Raw genomic sequence first — 18,190 nt, 5'->3', positions numbered from 1 at the left:
CCTGGAGCACTTCCTCCTCCTCCTTCTGCACTGACCTTAGTGTCTGCAGATTTTTTCTCGCATATTCTCACTCCTCTGTCTGTCTGCAATTTGTTGCACAGGTATTTTCTTTCCCCCTTCTTAAATATGTTATCACAGAGGCACTACCACTGTTGATGATTGGCTTGGCCTTGGCCAGCGGTTGGTCCATCTTGGAGCCGGCTAGCATTGGCTCCATTGGACATGGGGGAAGCTTCTACCAGCTTCTCACAGAAGCCACCCCTGTAGCCGCCCTGCTACCAAAACCTTGCCACGCAAACCCAATACATAGTCTCACTGAGACATAGAGGTGAAAAATAAATCCTTCCTCACTGATCCCTCTCCTTTACATTCTGCAACAGGAAAGAAAAATAAATAGCAATTCACTGAAGTCCTTAGGCAAATTATTTGCATTTCAATAATCTTAATTAAACTGTTGTAATGACATAGTAGAGAACAAAGTAATTTTTGCAAGTGGCCGAAATTCTGTTCTTCAGTGGTAAAGATCCGAGATCCAATGATTGTATGAAGTATGAGACAGAATCCCAAAAAGCAACATGTAGGCATCTTTCTGTTATTCTTATCGTCACTTAGGTAAACAAAAAGATCAAAGAAACAGTCTGCTTTTCCAGTACTACTGCAATCATGCAAAACACTTAAGAAATTCACTAAACAGCCTACAAATTCTGAAAGTTTTCTGTTAATAAAGACATAATTATTTCTTTTCCCCCATACTTCTGAGTTTATGTTCTACACAAGCCAAAAAATCTTTAGTAATAATGTAAAATAACTGTATTCACTGTACTGAACTTTAAATGTTTTGAACTTTCTGGCTATAATAAAGATATTCAGGAAATGTTAATATATGGACAATGAGGACAGAGCATGTATAATTTAAAAAGTAATCACTGGAATAATACATCTATACAATATTTATCATAAGAAACATTTTGGGAGAACTAGAAGCTCAAATATATTTCAGAAAAGTTAAATGTCAAGGAATGAAGATACTATAGTACAAATTTATGGCCAAAAATACTGATTTTTTAACCCAGCAAGTTTTTTGAGGAGCATTATTTATGCATTAGCTTTTTCAACAAAAAAGCACAACCTATTTTTTTCCCCCAAACAATAGACAATACATGCATTTAAATAACACTTTAAGAATAGCAAATATGATCTTTATTTTTTTAAACACTGCAAATTAAAAAATGTATCTGACCCCCCCCCCCCCCCAATATATCGGTCAAGTAAGGATTTCCTGCAGCATGATAAATAAGGAATCCAGCAATAGACTTCAGCTTAGACCATCTTTTGAGAGAAAAAAAACCCAACCAGCCACAAAAACAGCTTTAGAATAAGATTGATCTGGTTGAATTCTCTTGCATTTTTGATACTATCTTCAACATCAGCTTTGCCCAAACAATTCTCCTATTCTTTTTTTCCTGCAGCATGGCTACTCTGAAAAAGCTTGAGTGAAAGTTACAGTAAAATCCCTCTAACTAGATAATGACCCTCAATGGATTACTGATTACATGGAAATGCTTGTTATGATTGATACACTCAAAATATTATGGGAAAAAACCAGAAATAAAAAAAAAAGAGATATCAGTGGTTCTTATCAAACCAAAACACATTGTTTTTCAAGATCTCTACTAAACTAACAAATTGGACAGGGACATATGACCTTAGTTGTTTATGTCCAAAGAGGGACTGTATCTACAAAAGTGTGGATATCTAAAATAGACATTAAATATCTACAACAAGCCATTTTAATTTCATAACTTGTGACAGTCTCTCCAAAACGTATTCACTTTATTGGTTTCTTAATTAGAGGTAGGTAATTTGAAGGCCTTATTAAAATACTGTGCACACTTCATTAGTTTACTAATGTAATTCAGGATAACCATGCACAGAGCTCCAAGAACAGCAGCACATATAATAAATTATTTGGGCTTTTTTTTTCCCATGTGGTTTAACATGTCTTTGTTTTCTCCTATTATTTCATTATTTTGCGAAGACTGCATAAGAAGGAGCACTAGGTTGAGTAATCTGAAAGTCTTTTTCATCTTACAACCAAAAGCTTGCAGTCCAGCAATGTCTTCATATGCAGTCCTTTTACCCCCTTTTAAAGTTTTTGCAAATCATGCCGTCAGTTCTGACTGACAACCAGCATAAAGTCTGTTCTCCACTTTCAAACTAAAAAAAGTGTTTCACAATCATGTGGCATTATGATTAAAAATTACAGTTCATACACATTGAAAAGCAAAAATCTGAATTATAAAAAGTAAGCTGCCCTTATAGCTTCATCAAGCTATATATGTCAGGACAGTGCCAGTTAGTGAAAAAAGCTAGTTTAAGGTTTCTGTAAAACACATATTACAGCTTTCTTGTACTAGTTAACACCTAGAATACACAGGTTCCCAATGTTTTCCTTCCCTCCTCTCCCATTTATGACATTCAATGAAATCACATAATTTTGGCAAAGTTAAAAGGGTTTCTGTCTTGTTTTTGCCTTCAGCTTCATGTTAGAGGGACATACTTCTGGACTCAAGTACTATAATGCATAGTGGAAATCACCAATTAAAACAGCAACAGCAATGGAATATATTGCAAGTGGGAACAGCTATGTAATTTAAAAAGGAAATGTTTTTGTAAACACTGTCACACTGCAATGCTGTGTTAGGTGACTCATGTAAGGCTTGCATTAGCATGCTGAATATATATTTTTTCAGAATATGCTCAAATGATCCAAACATTGACACAGGTTCAACTCAAAATATACCAGAAGCACACACTCTTGAATTTTGCAATCACAATATATCTATAAAGCATGAGTAAACTTTTGTTTTGTTTTTATACAAAATTTAAAACCCCATTCCTCCCCCCAATATCCCATAACAAACCAAACCAAACCCCAAACCTTCGTTAGACACCGCTGGCTTTTTTTTTCTTTTTTTTTTCTTTTTTTTTTTTTTGCTACAGTTCTATTTATATCACTAAATCCAAGGTGGTCAATGTATTCCCAGGTTAAAAGAAGGAATATTATCATGCACTAGCAACTTTTTTGTTGTTAGATCTAAGGTTTCTGTAATTTCTGAAATAATATAACTGATCTGATGTTCTGTATTTTTTCATGATATTTTTAGGGAAATAGCATATACCCATTAGTACTTATGTTCAATAGTTTGAAATGTCTCTAAATTCACTGTTCTAATAAAGTTAAAATTATCTGAAGTTGAATCTGCCAAATACAAATTCATATTTAAGAGCTTATGTTCCAATCCTAGATATAATGGCATAAATTCTTCCAACAAAAATGGTTTCTACATCTGTATAAAACCCTGACAAGATTTAAGCATTACTTTGTGAATGTCCTCTGCGTGTCTCTGATTTACTCAGGAATGTACAAATGATTTTATACAGCATGATGCTAGTACCACTCTGTACTATAATAAGCTTTTTTTGCTTTTTAAATAAAAACAAAAAAATCCCTAGTCAGAAATAAACTGACAAAATTTACATTCTTCTCTTAAAAAAGTAAATAAAATAACATTATTTAAAATGTGAATTAGCTGTAAGACATTGAATACAATTACATAGATATATATCAAAACAGCACATTCAATTTGCCAAAAATTAATGATTGCAAAGCCAGTGTGGGTGCTGCCATATATATATAGACATGTATGTACAATGATTATAGCATTCATAATTGCACTATACCTACAGTCAGTTTTCAATTATAAGGTGTTTTATGAGGGAACAAAAAATAGCAACTGTTCTTATTATTGTTGTTTTGGAGTTGGGAGGGTTAAGGATAAAACCATCTCATTAGTATTTATTGTTAACTTTGTTAGTCAACTAATAAGTCATTCTTTTCCCACCTCTCCTCTGCTGCTGAGGCACAATTTCTGTGCTAAGTGCAGTCTAGTGCTACTTGGCATTGTAGATAATCAATCCAATTACATTTGACCTCTGAGCTCTCTGTAGCTTGCTAGCAATCATGCACCTAGTCAAAAAAACACCTTTCAACCTAAGCTGCTCATCAATGTGTGCTACATTTTTGTTATTAAAAATTTGCATGTTTAAATGTCAAGAGTGATTTTCTCATTGTTTTATTTACATTAATAAATCTTTCTAAAGAACATCAAGAGAGGCTATTTTGTATGAAGCCTATCAAATGTCTGTGAATCAGTTAAGAGGCAACCTTATCAAGAAAGGTTCCTGAATGTGATCATTCATCAATAATTTCATGCTGTACAAAGGTGCTTTGATATTATTATAGAAAACATTGTATGCAATGTCATGCCATCTCTGACATAAGGAGACAGTTAAACTGTCTTCTATACATGTATACCTAGTAGCATATTCACTCACATTGTTGGTTTTGGCATTAAAAATTTGAACATTTTCTAACAAAGGGAACATATGAGCTGAAATTATGGTGGTTTATCATTTGGCAGTTGGCTCAGTCAGGTCAGTTCCCAATCTGGTATTTCAATCTGTATCTTATGTTTCAAAAGTACTGGTTTTATAAAAAGCCAGATTTGGCAAGATTTTACATAGCAAAAATATTTTTTCTACTGTGGAAAAGCACACTTTAAAAAAGCTCTAACTTAAGAAAAAATGCATGAAACTGGATAAAAAAAGCTTCCAGGCTGTTTCAGGCTGTAGCCACTGGGGAAAATGTAGTGTCCATGACATTTCTGTTTGGCATTTGTGAATAAAGAAAAGAGAAAATAATGGCACATGGCAATTAAAAAGAGATTCTGTGATATTCCATGAACATCCCAGGTTTGTGTCTTTAATTATTTCATTACTGCCTACTATGCATCTATCTGAACTGTGAAAGTATGGTTAAACTCTAAATATATACTATATTGCAATCCCAATATTCTAGCCTCAAAAGTAAAGACAGAATGAAAACACTCATGTAAAGAATTTAAAACTCACACTATCAATACTTTTGATCCTTCAGAGAAAGTACATTCTGTAAAATTTGAATGACTGATAACTTCAGTTCTGATGATAGCATTTTTCCTGACCAAATCGCTCAGAAAATATTTTACCAAGGAATGCAACTGGGAAAATGGCCACTGTACCTTTAAAAACATAAGGAGGGGAGGAAGGAGGGAGAGAGAAAGGGTCAGGGAAAGAGGAAACCAGTTTGATTTTGCTTCAGTAGCAAAAAACTGTTATCCGTTGTGAGTGTACGACTGAGAATTTAAAACACATTGAGTCACAAGGTTTTGCCTAAAAAATAAGGAAATGTACTGTGAATACATCTTTTGTTTTTCCTCCATACAGTTTAAATAAAATCATAATATTAAATAAAAACTCTGTGGACATTCAACAGAGTCCAGGCTGGCAATAAATTAGTATTATGCAATTTGTTTTCACAGATAATACAGTCCCTCTTGTGTATCTTCAATCACCCAGAGATGGTCTTGGAGGGCCTCCTAAGCACAGTTAGACCAGGTTGTACTCCTTCAGATTTAACTGTAGGATTGTGTCCTTGACAGCAGCAAAGACGAAGCGTATATTCTCTGTGTCTGTAGCACATGTGAAGTGGGAGTAGATAATTTTGTCACTGTCTGGATTCAGGTCTACAAACATTTTCAAGATGAACTCTCGTGCTGCTTGTGCATCCCGTTGTGGTCCTGATAATTAAGAAGGAAAAAGTCAGTTTTTCCTAAAGTCAATTAAATATTTGAGCTTCTTTAAGAGGGGAACCTTAGAAGCAGAAAACAGAAGAAAGACTCAGTCTGTGATCCTCGTATAAGAGAAGGGGAAATTTTTAATAATAAATACTACCATACACTGTCTTTTCCCAGTAGGAATCATTAAAAAATAAAAATGGAAGGAAATTCCAGAAGTTGATCATGTAGAAGCTTTTCTTTTCCTGCTGACTATCCTCTTTCTTCCATAAGACGTTTAAAATGGAGAAGTGAAATTGATAACCTATAACCACACAAAATGAACAACAGAAGAAATAGTTGCTTTATACTAATAAATATTTTTAAAAATAATAGAATTGGCCCATTTTCAGTCTGTATCTACTATATTTAAAGTATACTTAAGTACAGAATCACAGAAAGGTCAGGGTTGGAAGGGACCTCTGCAGATCATCTAGTTCAATCCCCCTGCTAAAGCAGGTTCGCCTAGAGCAGGTTGCACAGAGTTGCATCCAGGTGGGTTTTTAATGTCTCCAGAGAAGGAGACTCCACAACCTCTCTGGGCAGCCTGTTCCAGTGGTCTGTCACCCTCAAGGTAAAGAAGTTCTTCCTTGTATTCAGATGGAACTTCCTGTGTTGCAGTTTGTGCCCATTGCCCCTTGTCCTGTTGCTGGGCACCACTAAAAGGAGTGTGGCCCCATCCTCTTGACACTCACCCTGAAGATATTTGTAGACATTGATAAGATCCCCTCTCAGTCTTCTCCAGGCTAAACAGGCCCATCTCTCTCAGCCTTGCCTCATAAGGGAGATGCTCCAGTCCCCTCATCATCTTGGTAGCCCTCTGCTAGGCCCTGTCCAGTAGTTCCCTGTCTCTCTTGAACTGGGGAGCCCAGAACTGGGCACAGAACTCCAGATGCTGCCTCACCAGGGCAGAGTAGAGGGGGAGGATAACCTCCTTTGTCCTACTGGCCACGCTCCTCCTAATGTACCCCAGGATCCCATTGGCCTTCTTGGCCACGAGGGCACACTGCTGGCTCATGGTCAACTTGCCTGTCCACCAGAACTCCCAGGTCTTTCTCCACAGAGCTGCCTTCCAGCAGGTCAGCCCCAGCCTGTACTGGTGCAGGGGGTTGTTCCTCCCTAGGTGCAGGACCTTATATTTGCCTTTATTGAACTTCACTAGGTTCCTCTCTGCCCAACTCTCTAGTCTGTCCAGGTCTCACTGAATGGCAGCACAGCCTTCTGGTGTATTAGCTACTCCTCCCAGTTTTGTATCATCCGCAAACTTGCTGAGGGTACATCCTATCCCTTCATCTAGGTCACTGATTAATAAGTACGTTCTTTTAAAATGTAGCAAAATCAAGTTACATCCTAGACTGACACTGTCTCCAATAGAATTTAATTTACTTTAGTGATAATAAAATATAAATGCTTGCTAGCTGAAGCTGTTAAATTGCAAAAAGTTAATGTTCTAACAAATCATTTATCTAAATTATATATTTAAATTTCTAATTTATAATATATGTATAGTCCTATTAAGTCCAAATTAAGTTTGTAATTTTCAGAACACCACAAAGGCTATATATAAATGTTTTGCTTTACACAAGACAGAAGGCAAAATAATGATTTCCAGTTTAGAACAGTGAGGATTTGTTCATGTTTACAGCCAAAAAAGCAGCAAAGAAGCAGAAACATGAGCCACAAGCTATTATTTTCCTATACTGCTATTCTGTACCAATGCAGTTTTCATAGGCCATTATTCCCATGCCCTCCTTTTTCTTCAATGTGGGTTTCTACAGAACATGTATGTTTGCTGTGCCTCCTCCTCCTATCTCCTCATTAGTCCTGGTCTTGTTACATGAAAATATAAATACCAGTGATCAGCTGTTAAATAGTTCTGTCCTTCAGTGGTTATGAAATCTGTACTTAGGGGGTTAGTGTGTGCCCACATAACTTTCAGTAACTGCACAATAAAACTTAGTTTTAATACTTAAATACAATTGCAAACATTTCTAATTTGGATAACTGCAAAAATTAGATAGCAAAGGAAGCACAGAAGAGAAATCATATGCTTTCTGATATCTATTGGTTGCAAAACCTTGTGGAAGGAGAACATGATTCTGCAACAATATCTTGGTGTATGCACATGAATATATATGTGTATATATGTATAGACACATACACAAACTACACATTTGCTGAGATGTACAGAAGAACATGTAAACAGATAAGTTCTCTGAGGTAGGACAGAGAGGACTGTTCAAAAATTTTAAAAAAGTTTCTCAACAGATTCTATCCTTTAGCTTCAGCACACATTTTATAGAAACCGCAGCAACAATAAATTTCACTACAATTCTTTTTTACTCTTAATGAGTTTAAATATTTTTAAAGGAGACTCCAAGACTTTCAAAGACAATGATTTCTTCAAAATAAGCCATTTATTGTTTTAATCAACTTCCTAGAATTTTGTTAGTTTTACAATAGGTAGACACAGGCAGGGTTGTCCCTCTCAAAATCTACTGCACTATTCAAAGCCTGTATACAAATTTTGCTTACCTAAAATGTCTGCTGATTAATATGTAATTTAAAATTTTTTTTGACTGGAGTTCAAGCACAGAAAAGTGAGGTTAAAAAGAAACTTTGCCACATCAGGAATTTAGAAAAACGGGAATGAGCCTATGTTAGATTTACAATGCTAAGTGGTTATGATCTAAATAATCTTGGAAAATAATTATAATACAAATAAATAGGTTTCTTGTCCATTGCTCCCTATTTAGCAGTCTTCAAAGGATCTCTCAATATGTTAGTCAAGTCCTATATAAAAAATACTACAATCTGGCTTGGCTACATTAGCTTAGTGAGTGTAATAATTTTTCTTTGAAGACTCTGGAGGGGAGTGTGCTCCTGTGGATAGACATTTTTCTCTTCTTTCCTTCCCAAGTGTATTGGGTCTGGCTGAGCCCCATAACAGCCCTCATAGTGCTGTGGTTTGTATTGGTAGCTAGAAAGGTGGTGGTGATACACCAGTGTTTTGGCTACTACTGAGCAGTGATCGTGCAGCAATCAAGGCTGTCTCTCCAGCATTCCCCCCTCCTCACCAGTAGGCTGGAGGTGGGCAAGATCTTGGGAGGGGACAGAACCAGGACAGCTGACCCAAACAGACCAAAAGGATATTCCATACCATATGATGTCTGCTCAGATATAAAAGCTAGGAGAAAGGAGGAGGAAGGGGAGGCATTCGTTATTTACAAAGTTTGTCTTCTGGAGCAACTGCTACATGCACTGAAGCCCTGCTTCCTGGGAAGTGGCTGAACATCGCCTGCTGATGAGAAGTAGAGAATAACAACTTTTGTTTTCCTTTGCTTCTGCGTGCATGACTTTTGCTATTGCTTCATTAAACTGCCTTTATCTTGACCCACAAGTTTTTAGTCCAGTCTGTGAGTCAGTCTTTTTGTATTAGCTGTGAATGCATACCTTCATGTGATACTCTGACCCTTGACCATGTCTCAGTCTCTCATCCAATGTTGTTATGACATACTGTGCAGTACAACTGCTTAGTTTAATCAGTCCAATTTGCCATCCTGGTTAGCATTTCTCATTCCTGTGACACTTTCTCCATTGTGTTACCACACAGGAAACTTCATGGGAGAAGTGATCCAGCTGAAAAATACCTAATTCTGATGAGTTCTCCAAATCTGTCCATCTTCAACATCTCCAAACAGGGTGCTGGAACAGCAGAGGGGACCACACAGTGATCCATGCAAGCCAGAGACTGTGTAATCCACCTCATCTTTCCACCAGAAGAAATCAAATCAAACCATAACCTTGTCTAAGGGGTTAAGTCCAGCAAGATCTGCGGAATTAAGAGTCAGATGCTTAAAGACTTTCAAGTCTGGCCTACTCATTATGGCCCTACTGGTCCACAACCTTCTTTTGTTTCCCTTACACATAGCAAAGGAGAAGAGAGGGTTTCTCTGAGCTGACTGATTGTAAACATACTAACCTTCTATGATGAAATGACTGGCTTAGTAGATGAGGGGAGAGCAGTGGATATCATCTACCTAGATTTCCCATAAGATCTTCATAGGCAAGCTGCTGAAGTATGCGCTGGATGAGCAAACAGTGAGGGGGATTGAAAACTGGCTGAATGGCTCAGATCAGAGGGTGGTGATCAGTGGCACAAAGTCTAGTTGGAGGTCAGTAAATAGTGGCATACCCCAGGGTCAGTATTGGGTCCAGTCCTGTTCAACATCTTCATTAATGATCTGGATGAGGGAGCAGAGTGTACCATTGGCAAGTTTGCTGATGACACAAAACTGGGAGGAGTGGCTGATATGCTGGAGGCACCTCAACAGGCTGGAAAAATGAGCCGACAGGAACCTCATGCAGTTCAGCAAGGGGAAGTACCAAGTCCTGCACCTGAGGAAGAACAAGCCTAGGCACCAATATATGCTGGGGGCCACCAGGATGGAAAGTAGCTTTGCAGAAGAGGACCTGAGGGTCCTGGTGGACACCAAGTTGAACATAAGCCAGCAATGTGCTCTTGTTGCAAAGGCTAATGGTATCCTGGGCTGAATTAGGAAGAGTGGTCCCAGCAGGTCAAGGGAGGTGATCCTTACCCTCTCTTCAGCGCTGGTGAGGCCACACCTGGAGTCTTGTCTCCATCTCTGGGCTCCCCAGTACAAGAGAGACATGGATATACTGGAGACAGTCCAGCAAAGGGCCAAAAAGAAGATTGAGGGACTGGAGGAAAGGCTGAGAAATTTGGCACTGTTTAGCCTAGAGAAGAGAAGGCTCAAGCAGGGTTCTCATCAATGTGTAGAAATACCTGGAGGAAAGGTATAAAGAAGATGGGCCAGGATCTTGTCGATGGTGCCCAGTGACAGGACAAGAGGCAATGTGAACAAGCTGAAGCACAGGACATCTGAACATCAGGAAACCCTTTTTTACTGTGAGGGTGACTGAACACTGGAACAGGTTGCCCAGAGAGGTTGTGTAGTCTCCCTCCTTGGAGATATTAAAAAACCATCTGGACATGGTCCTGGGCAATAGGCACGAGGTGACCTTGTTTAAGCAGGGAGGTTGGGCCAGATGATCTCCAGAGGTCCCTTCTAACCTCAACTATTTGGTGTGAATTTTGTCTGTTTTTTTCTGGACAAGCATTTAACACAGGTGTATTTCCACTTGAGTGATGATAACAGAAGGGCCCATAGAACCTTCCCACCTGCAGGATGTCATCTAGGGCACCTGTCACACTTGTAACTTGAAAGGACAAGAAACATTTTCTATTCAACTGACAGTTCTCTTCTGTATAGTACTATCAAGCTAAGCTTATACTGACTCATAAATAAGTATGGTCTGATCCTGCAGGCTGTTCACTGTGAACATGACCTTTCCTCTCAAACAGGAAAAACCTTTAACTTTTTCCTTTTATCACTCTCCAGTTTTGCAAATGAGAGATTTAATCTTTGTTTGTAGCTTTTGAATCTGCTTTTCACTCTCTGGTGAGACAAAAGAGATGTTATTGTATGAATTTGGGTTTTTTTCTCTGCTACCAAAGCCTCCACTCAGTTACCTTAGAATACCTAACTTTTCACCTCAGGAGAACTTTCTGAAAGTACAGCTTGCTTAGAAAAAGCTGTGTGTTCCACGTAATGTTTTCTGGGAGAAGCACATTAAACTTCACATAAGTAACATAAAATTAAAATAAAGGAAACAAAAAAGAAATGGTATAATGAAAGGGAGGGAGGAGTGACACTGGTATCTCTGACAGCCACAGAGAATTTATGACACTTCTGTTCAGATATCCAGCCTTAAACAAAAAACCAACAAAACCAAACAAAAACAAACCAAAAAATAAAAAAGAGTATGTGAGACACTGTATAAAAATGAGAAATGTATTTTTATGTAATTTCAGCTTTATACTTCAATTCAAACCCTCACCACAACTTATGAACAAGGACAGAATAAGGCCCATTGATAATATGATGTTATTAATCTAGAATAAATAATTTCACATGAAAGGTATTGCCATCCTATCCAGAATTAATGGAGGTATAAACCAAAATCCTAGTAATCAAGAAATCCCGCAAGACAAATATGGTGTATTAAAAGCTGCTGGTTTTAATAATTTTTTAAAAAACATGACCAGCAAGTCATTCAATTACAAACTAACCATTTGGTGTACTAAGTACAATTTGTAAAGAAGTAAACGGGTGTAATGAAGAATGGGTGGTAATCTTTGTCCTAAGAACCTCTAAGCAAAATACGGGCAAGGCTATTACCTTTTGTCATTACCACAGTATAAATGGCGCATGAGCTCATGGCAATATACTTACCATCATACTCTGGGAAATAATCAACTAAATGGGAGTACATAATTTTCTCCTCTAAGAGATCTTTTTTATTCAAGAACAGAATGACTGAAGAATTCTGGAACCATGGATATGTGATAATTGTCCTAAAGAGTGCTTTGCTTTCTTCCATTCGATTCTGGAACACAAAGATAAATTTATGCAGTCGTGAAAATAAATTTTAACATATTTTTTAAAAATATGCATTTCATGCATATTCCATTTTATTTGATAAACAGATCCATTTAATGTTTTCCACCTTCTTAATGAAATGTAAGATTTAACTGATTCATTTACAGTTCATAGGTAAGTGGTAAATTAAATGTGCAGGCAGTTTCCTTTTGCAAACTCAATGAAAAAAACATAATTATTCTTTAAAACACAGGTCATGGACATGATAGCTGTAAAAAGGTACTATTGTAAATACTGATAATGCACAGTTATGATCAGCCAACAAATTCATGGGTACTGAAATGCATGTGGTTAAAGGCAGAGACAAGTGTACAATAAGACATAATAATTACATTTTAAGAACAAACCTTATTTATTTTATATGACTTTCCTGAACTTTAAATGCAAGTAATCCTTAATTTTTTGAAAGAGATCAGCTTTAAAATAGTTCAAGGTAAATTTGGAATTCACTCATTGATAACCTGAGAATATTTCCCCAAATCAAAGGTTTATGACATAAAATCTTACAAATGGTAAATTTATTTCTAACGTCATCGCGTTAGCCTTTACTTAAGCTTTGCTTAATTGCTCCTGAAAAGTATTTTGCATTATAGTGGAAATGTAAGTGAAGCATACAGTTGCATTTGTAAGGGCTTTCTGACACTAAACTTCTGTTGTGTTTTGATACATTTCTAAAGAACCATTAGGCTGACATGATGCAGTTAATACAGAGTTGGAACAAACTGAGTTCGGTGCAAGGAATTAACTCTACTCCTTTCTTTATTTGGAAAACTCTAAGGCAGGCCTGATTAGCTATGGAAGCTTTTTTTTAAGAGCTGACACCTGAAAACAACAGTTTCACCACCAAACAGGCCTCCAGAGAACAAAATCAAGGAAGTGAATCCTGCAGATTCTGCTGTTGCTGAGCTATAGAATCACAGAAGAAGTTGTAAAAGACACTTAAGATCGAGTCCAACCATAAACTTAACACTGCCAATTCCACCACTAAACCATGTCCCTAAGCATCGCAGCTACAGCTACACGTCTTTTAAATACCTCCAAGGATGGTGACTCAACCACTTCCCTGGGCAGCCTGTTCCAATGCTTGACCACCCTTTCAGTGAAGAATTTTTTCCTAAAATGAAATCTAAACCTCCCCTGGTGCAACTTGAGGCCATTTCCTCTTGTCCTGTCACTTGTTATCTGGGATAAGAGACCTACCCCCACCTGCCTACAGCCTCCTTTCAGGAAGTTGTAGAGAGCAATAAGATCCCCCCTGAGTCTACTCTTCTCCAGACTAAACAACTCCAGTTCCCTCAGCCACTCCTCATAAGACTTCTTCTCTAGACCCTCCACCAGCTTCATTTTCCTTCTCTGGACACGCTCCAGCACCTCTACATCCCTCTTGAAGTGAGGGTCCCAAAACTGAACACAGTATTTGAAGTGCAGCCTCACCAGTGCCGAGTATAGGGGGACAATCACTTCCCTTGTCCTGCTGGTCACACTGTTTCTGATATGAGCCAGGATGCTATTGGCCTTCTTGGCCACCTGGGCACACTGCTGGCTCATGTTCAGCCAGCTGTTGACCAACACCCTCAGGTCCTTTTCCTCTAGGCAGCTTTCCAGCCACTCTTCCCCAAGCCTGTAGCATTGCGTGGGGTTGTTATGACCCAAGTGCAGAACCTGGCACTTCTCGTTCAACCTCATACAACTGGCCTCAGCCCATCGATCCATCCTGTCCAGATCCCTCTGCAGAGCCTTCCTGCCCTCAAGCAGATCAACACTCTCGCCCAACTTGGTGTCATCTGCAAACTTCCTGAGGGTGCACTCAATCCCCTCGTCCAGATCATTGATAAAGATATGAAAAAGAACTGGCCCCAATACTGAGCCCTGGGGAACACCACTTGTGACCTGCTGCCAACTGGATTTAATTCCATTCACCACCACTCTTTGGGCCCAGTCATCCAGCCAGCTTTTAACCCAGGGTAGAGTACACCTGTGCAAGCCATGAGCAGCCAGTTTCTCCAGGAGAATGCTGTGGGAGATGGTGTCAAAGGTTTTACTAAGGTCCAGGTAGACAACATCCACAGCCTTTACTTCATCCACTAGGTGGGTCATCTTGTAGAAGGTGATCAGGTTCTTCAAGCAGGACCTGTCTTTTCTAAACCCATGCAGGCTGAGCCTAATCCCCCAGTTGTCCTGCATGTGCCGCACGATGGCGCTCAGGATGTTCTGTTCCATAACCTTCCCTAGCACTGAGGTCAGGCTGACAAGCCTGTAGTTTCCCATATCCTCCTTCTGTCCCTTCTTGTAGATGGGTGTCACATTGGCTAACCTCCAGTCTTCTGGGACCTCTCCAGATTGCCAGGACTGTTGATAAATGATGGAGACCACCTTGGTGTGCTCTTCTGCTAGCTCCCTCAGTACCCTTGGGAACCCAGATACCCTTCTATGAACCTAGATTTTACAACTATACTCTGCTGTCTCTAGTCCACTAGATTACTAGCTCTCCTGGAAATCTGGAACTAATTTTTGTATTTATTGCCCTGAGAACACAAAATTTTATATATTTAGAAGAGCTACCTGTGATCCGTGTTTGAATGCAGTTTTTCCTGGTATATGGAATAATAATATACTTTATGTAGAAAAAATCTACTGTTTAATCAGGCCATGAAAGCAATGCAAGAGGAGCAGCAGAACACTGAAAGTTTTTGAGTCACATCTCTTACACAGATGACAGGCACAAGTATCAAAGAAGGATTAGATTCTATCATAGTATCACATTGATGCTATCCATAAGAGAGAAGTAGGGCATTTATACACACTCTCTCACTTTGGTGCTGAAATTTTAATACTGTTTCACAGTTCGAAGGTTAGTTGTATTTTGCAGAGTGTGAAAAAATGTCCATTGACTGATTAACAAAGTATCCAAGTTCAATTATTATATTCCTTAATGAACTTGTCACATCACAGTGAGGAATAAGAATGATATTTATTGTAAATTTCTTAATTTAGGGTGACAAATAATACATTTAAAACATTTGCATATTTCTGTCACACATTCTGACAAAAATACACTTTGCTTTATGTGCAATAAATAGATTCATTCTTGCTTTCTGGGACTGGAAGAGAAGGGAGAAGGATGGGAATAAAGCAGTGTTCTGGTATGATAAAAAAATCTATATAGAATAATAGAATGGTTTGGGTTGAAGGGACCTTTAAATGTCATCTAGTCCAACTCCCTTGCAATGAGCAGGGACATCTTCAACTAGATCAGGTTTCTCAGAGCCCCACCCAACCTGGCCTTGAATGTTTCCAAGGGGTGGGGCATCTACCACCTTTCTGGGCAACCTGTTCCAATGTTTCACCACCCTCATCATAAAAAAATTTCTTCTTTATATCCAATCTAAACCTACCCTCTTTCAATTTAAAATTGTTGGCCCTTGTCCTGTCACTACAGGCCCTGGTAAAAAGTCTCTCCCATCTTTCTTATAAGCCCCCTTTATATATTGAAAGGCCACAATAAGGCCTCCCTGGAGCCTTCTTTTCTCCAGGCTGAACAACACCAACTCTCTCAGCCTTTCTTCATAGGAGACATGTTCCATCCCTCTTTTTGTTCCATCCCTCATTTTTGTGGCCCTCCTCTGGACTTGCTCCAACATGTCCGTGTCCTTGTGCTGGGGACTCCAGAGCTGGACACAGGACTCCAGGTGGGGTCTCACAAGAGCAGAGGGCCAGAATCACTTCCCTCAACCTGCTGGCCACGCTTCTTTTAATGCAGCCCAGGATATGATTGGCTTTCTGGGCTGCAAGGACACATTGCTTGTTCATGTCCAGTTTTTCATTCACCAGTTCCCCCCAAATCCCTCTCCACAGGGCTGCTCTCAATCCATTAATCCCCCAGCCTGTACTGATACTGGGGATTGCCCCAACCCAGGTGCAGGCCCTTACACTTGGCCTTGTTGAACTTCATGAGGTTCACATGGGACTACTTCTCAAGCTTGTCCAGGTCCCTCGGAATGGCATCAGGCATGTCAACTGCACCACTCAGCTTGGTGTCATCTGCAAACTTGCTGAGGGTGCACTCAATCCCACTGTCTACATCATTGATGAAGATATTAAACAGTATTGGTCCCAATATGGACTCCTGAGGCGTCTGTCTCCATCTGGACATTGAGCCATTGACCACTACTCTATGGATGCAACCATCCAGCCAATTCCTTATCCACCAAATTGTCCATCCATCAATTCCATCTCTCTCCAATTTAGAGACAAGGATGTTGTGGGGGACTGTGTCAAAGGCCTTACAGAAGTCCAGACAGATGACATCCATAGCTCTTCCCTTGTCCACTTTTGTACTCACTCCATCATAGAAGGCCACTAGGTTGGTCAGGCAAGACTTGCCCTTGGTGAAGCCATGCTGGCTGCCTCAAATCACCTCCCTGTCCTCCATGTGCCTTAACATAGCTTCTAGGAGAATCTGTTCCATGATCTTCCTGGGCACAGAGGTGAGACTGACAGATTTGTAGTTCACAGGGTCCTCCTTTCTACCCTTTTTAAGAATTAGCGCAATTATTTTTTTATTATTTTTGCTTTTTTATTGTTTACAAAAGCTTGTGTCGAGAGCTGATTCTCAGTAGATCACAGCAAGGGTGCAGCTCTGCTACGTACAAAACCCTGACCCAGAATCAGGTCATCTACGAATGATTTAGCACTGGGTGCCCCACAATCATATGGTACCTGATGGGGAAGAGGCAGTGCTGCATTTGTCCACCCCTCCAGTCTTGACCACAAGCAGTGCTTTGCACCAGGCTGTCGTGAGCCCACCGAGGTGCCGGTGGCACTGTGGTATTGCTATGTTTAGGTGGGATTCTGACTTAGAGGTGTTCAGTCATAAGCCTGCAGATGGTAGCCTCATGCCAGTGGCTCCTCAGCCAAGTGCATGCACCAGGGGTCTGAGTCTGTGGTTCCTCTCACACTGAATGGGATTACTATTGCAACAACACATCATCAGTGGGGTAAAACTAACCTGTCTCACAATAGTCTAATAGACAGGATACAGCTTACTGAAAGCCAAAACTAAGCACCAGATGGGTGCTTAGCTCCAAGATGGGCTGGATCCACCCAAGAGCTAGAGGAACACAGGCCTAAGGCTGTTGGAATGTGCCACAAGTTTTTGTATGTATGACTTGAAAAAATGCTTTGAATTACAGTTATAAACATATTTCAAACTGAAAACGAAAAAGTTTCAAAAGTTTTTCACTGATGTTAATAAGGAACATAAATAAATAGTTTAGCGGTGAGGTGGAAGAACCATCTTCAAGACAAAGAGGAGTTTTAGAACTTTTACTTCCACATTTGCCTCCAAAATGTTTTGTTTTGAAAGAGAAAACTTGAAAACTCAAGACAGCTTTATGAGTAAGTTCTTTTTCATAAGAGTTGTAAAAAATTCATGGAATAATCACTTCAGTCATTTCAAAGTGGTATGAAAGCCCAAGACAGAAGGGAAATGTTCATTCCATATGTTCCATTCAGTTTGTAAAATGTGAACACTTTTAGCTGATAACAACAAAGGACAAGACTGTATACTCTGAAAGCCCAGGAAGATATTCTTCCATCTTCTAAAGAAGATGGCCAAGTTATAAATAATTTAACACACTAACATCCAAGCAAAATTGTGAAAGTGAGGTTTCTCTTCAATTTCCTTCTAAAAAGACTATTTCAATGTATTTTTATTTACATTTAACAGAAACCAAAATGTTCACAAAAACTAGGAGCCTATTTATAGCACACATTACAGTCTTAAATTCATCTCTGTCTACCTCATTAAGCAGGATGCATTTTATGCTGAAAGCATTTTGCACTACTGTTTTTCCTTGTTTCATTCATGTTCCACTCTGTGTTCCATACTTGGGGTCTAGTTGAAAACACAATACTGGTAGTGTGATTCTGTTAGATCAATACACTGAG

At 39.1% G+C, this 18,190-nt stretch overlaps 1 protein-coding gene across 1 annotated transcript in view; it reads right to left on the bottom strand.

The window, feature by feature from the left end:
* Positions 1–890: 890 nt before the first annotated feature.
* Positions 891–18,190, bottom strand: part of LOC130141868 (guanine nucleotide-binding protein G(q) subunit alpha-like) — a 134,344-nt gene continuing 117,044 nt past the window's right edge. The window contains exons 6-7 of the mRNA XM_056323112.1: positions 12,035–12,188; positions 891–5,681 (exon numbers count right to left, since the gene is read on the bottom strand). Of these exons, the coding sequence (XP_056179087.1) occupies positions 5,491–5,681; positions 12,035–12,188 (345 nt within the window). The 3' untranslated portion in view covers positions 891–5,490. The remainder of the gene's footprint in view (positions 5,682–12,034; positions 12,189–18,190) is intronic.

This window comes from Falco biarmicus, chromosome W (genome assembly GCF_023638135.1).
Source record: "Falco biarmicus isolate bFalBia1 chromosome W, bFalBia1.pri, whole genome shotgun sequence".
Taxonomy (NCBI): domain Eukaryota; kingdom Metazoa; phylum Chordata; class Aves; order Falconiformes; family Falconidae; genus Falco; species Falco biarmicus.
The sequence above is the reverse complement of the archived record's forward strand: the minus strand, read 5'-3'. Positions and strand labels throughout refer to the sequence as shown.